The sequence below is a fragment of the Frankliniella occidentalis genome, unplaced genomic scaffold (assembly GCF_000697945.3).
Source record: "Frankliniella occidentalis isolate FOCC.00 unplaced genomic scaffold, Focc_3.1 Scaffold113, whole genome shotgun sequence".
Taxonomy (NCBI): Eukaryota; Metazoa; Arthropoda; class Insecta; order Thysanoptera; family Thripidae; genus Frankliniella; species Frankliniella occidentalis.
This window is the reverse complement of record NW_026267241.1, coordinates 411,336-413,566: the sequence shown is the minus strand read 5'-3', so window position 1 is coordinate 413,566 and position 2,231 is coordinate 411,336. Positions and strand designations below refer to the sequence as shown.

At 48.9% G+C, this 2,231-nt stretch overlaps 1 protein-coding gene across 2 annotated transcripts in view; it reads left to right on the top strand.

Annotated features, from left to right (window-relative positions):
* Positions 1-922: 922 nt before the first annotated feature.
* The window catches only part of LOC113217870 (uncharacterized), a 3,743-nt gene continuing 2,434 nt past the window's right edge, over positions 923-2,231 (top strand). The window contains exons 1-3 of one of the 2 annotated variants that reach the window (XM_052270188.1): positions 923-1,079; positions 1,397-1,501; positions 1,600-1,860. In XM_052270188.1, the coding sequence (XP_052126148.1) occupies positions 966-1,079; positions 1,397-1,501; positions 1,600-1,737 (357 nt within the window). In that variant the 5' untranslated portion in view covers positions 923-965 and the 3' untranslated portion in view covers positions 1,738-1,860. Of the gene's footprint in view, positions 1,080-1,396; positions 1,502-1,599; positions 1,861-2,231 lie in introns of those variants that run through there. The other variant, XM_052270189.1, reaches the window with a different exon arrangement.

The window sequence follows — 2,231 nt, the reverse complement described above, 5'->3', positions numbered from 1 at the left end:
AGATATTCTTAAAATTCCATGTACTTCAAAAAATTGAGTGGTGCTGGTGCACTGCCTTGAGCAACTGCCTTGAGTACTATACACACGACAAGGGTCCCACAGCAAGGTGGGCCATAGCGATTTGAGTCGAGGTTTTAAGGTCCGGCTCCAAACCGAAGATACTCGTACACGCGTAAATATAATCGTGCCTACCCCGTCCGTCATGCGCTTTCAGCAAACGCGGGCGCAGCCCAGGGCTACGGCCCGCTTCGCGCATCGCGTCAGCACTGCTTTCCGCTGGGCGCGTCTTGCCCAACATGTGGTCACAATGTGGTCACAAGGTGATTTGTAGGCGGTCACTATGAGGTCACTATGAGGTCACTATGAGGTCACTATGAGGTCACTATGTGGTCACTATGTGGTCACTATGTGGTCACTATGTGGTTACTATGTGGTCTCCCGCACAATACATTCAGTGCGGCAAGGCTCGGTCCGCTATCATACGACTGCTCCTTCAGCAACCCTCTCATGTAACCTTTCCTTTCCTTTTGGCGTGTAAGACCTAGAATATTTGCATCCCTTCCGTAGGATTTTCTCGCGCAGAGAAGGAAAGAACAGTGATGCAAGTATCCTTAGTTTAAGCGCCCCCCCCCCCACACACACACATACACTTCTCTTTTCCCCCGATGACGAAGTGGTCTTCTCAGGTGTGTAGGTCAAAAACACAACACCATTCGAGAATCAACAGGAGGAAAAAGAATGCTGCATGCGCGAACGCTGCTCGCGGTGCGTGGGAGCGAAAAAGAATAAGGCAGGGGCACGGGCACAAGTCCGAGTGCTTCGCAGGGGACAGGGATGGACAGTATAAGCGAGAGAAAGGGGAGAGGAAGGGAGAGGGCAAGTGAACGAGAGAGAAGGAGGGGGAAGATGCTGGGGTCCGTTATCAGGGGAGGGGGTCCCGTATAAAACGCCTCCTGGTGGACTGAATGCCATTCGCTTCGTGTTATTCAGAGTACCAGCAGCACTCTCGACCCGCCGCCAAAATGTCTGCCCTCCGCTTCATCCTTCTCTGCACCCTCTCAGTCTTCCTCTTCGCCCAGGTGAGTGTCCAGTGTGTGAGCAAAACGTCTTAAGACCTAGAAAACAGAGGAAAATATTCTTCAGCTGATACCTGTTACCTGGCGATATTCAATTCTTCCCTCAAGTAACCTTGCAAGAACAGTTTTTGTTTTTTACAACATCTTTTTTTCACGAAATTTGTCGAATATCACTGACATGTAACGGAAAGCCGCTTTGGATACACGGATATCCCCCGCCCTCCTGAAGGAAAAATGAAAAAAATATTCCGTCGCCTTGGTGGCAGTGTTTTATCCTTGCTCTGCGAGCTCTTTTCTTCATGCCGTTGTTCGTTTTGCAGTTCGTCCTGTCCAGACCGGAGGAGGAGGGATCCCTGAAGAGCGTGGAGGCCAAGGTGTCCGTGGCCGTGGAGGACCTCAAGAAGAACGTGGGTGAACTGTTCAATGTAAGTTACAGAAACTGAGCTTTGCTTCTTATTGGACTTTTTTGTTTAGCTTTGTTTGGTATTAATCAAACGCCTTCCTTTTATTTTTCCCCGTGCAGAACCTTACCACTTTCATCCAGACCGAGATCTCCAAGAACCCCGAGGCCTCTGACATCTACAAGAACATTACGAGCAGCCTGTCCGCCGTTGCCCAGCAGATGAAGGACGCCGTTGCCTCCGTCACTCCCAAGCCCTGAGAGGTTCCTGTCGAGAACAAAACACGAAATGCCAACCCAAAATTTATTTAAATATCATTTCCTTTTGAAGCTCTACATTTGACAATCTTCATTAAAAAAATAAATGTTTTAACCAACGTTGTATTTTGTATTAAATGTTATGCCAACATATGCCAAACAACCCTGACGACTCTCTGTACTCTCATGGTGGTTCACAGACCCCTTTGTTTGCATGCACTGCACCGCATGCAGACTTGCAGTCGGGCTTGCCTACCATAGCTCGCGGTATGCAACCCGGCCGTACGCCTGCATCCGGTACAGTATAAGCAAAATAAAGGGAGAGGTCTGTGGACCACCCTGTATACCGGGTGCTTCTTTGAATGCGTTCCAGTGTTGCAATCGCGCAATGTACTGAAGCGCATCCAAACAAATACGCGTTACAGGGAGAAGTGTGAATTGTACAAATTTGTCTCAAGTGACGGATTGTTGTAAGCATCATTTTGCTGGATGCAAAC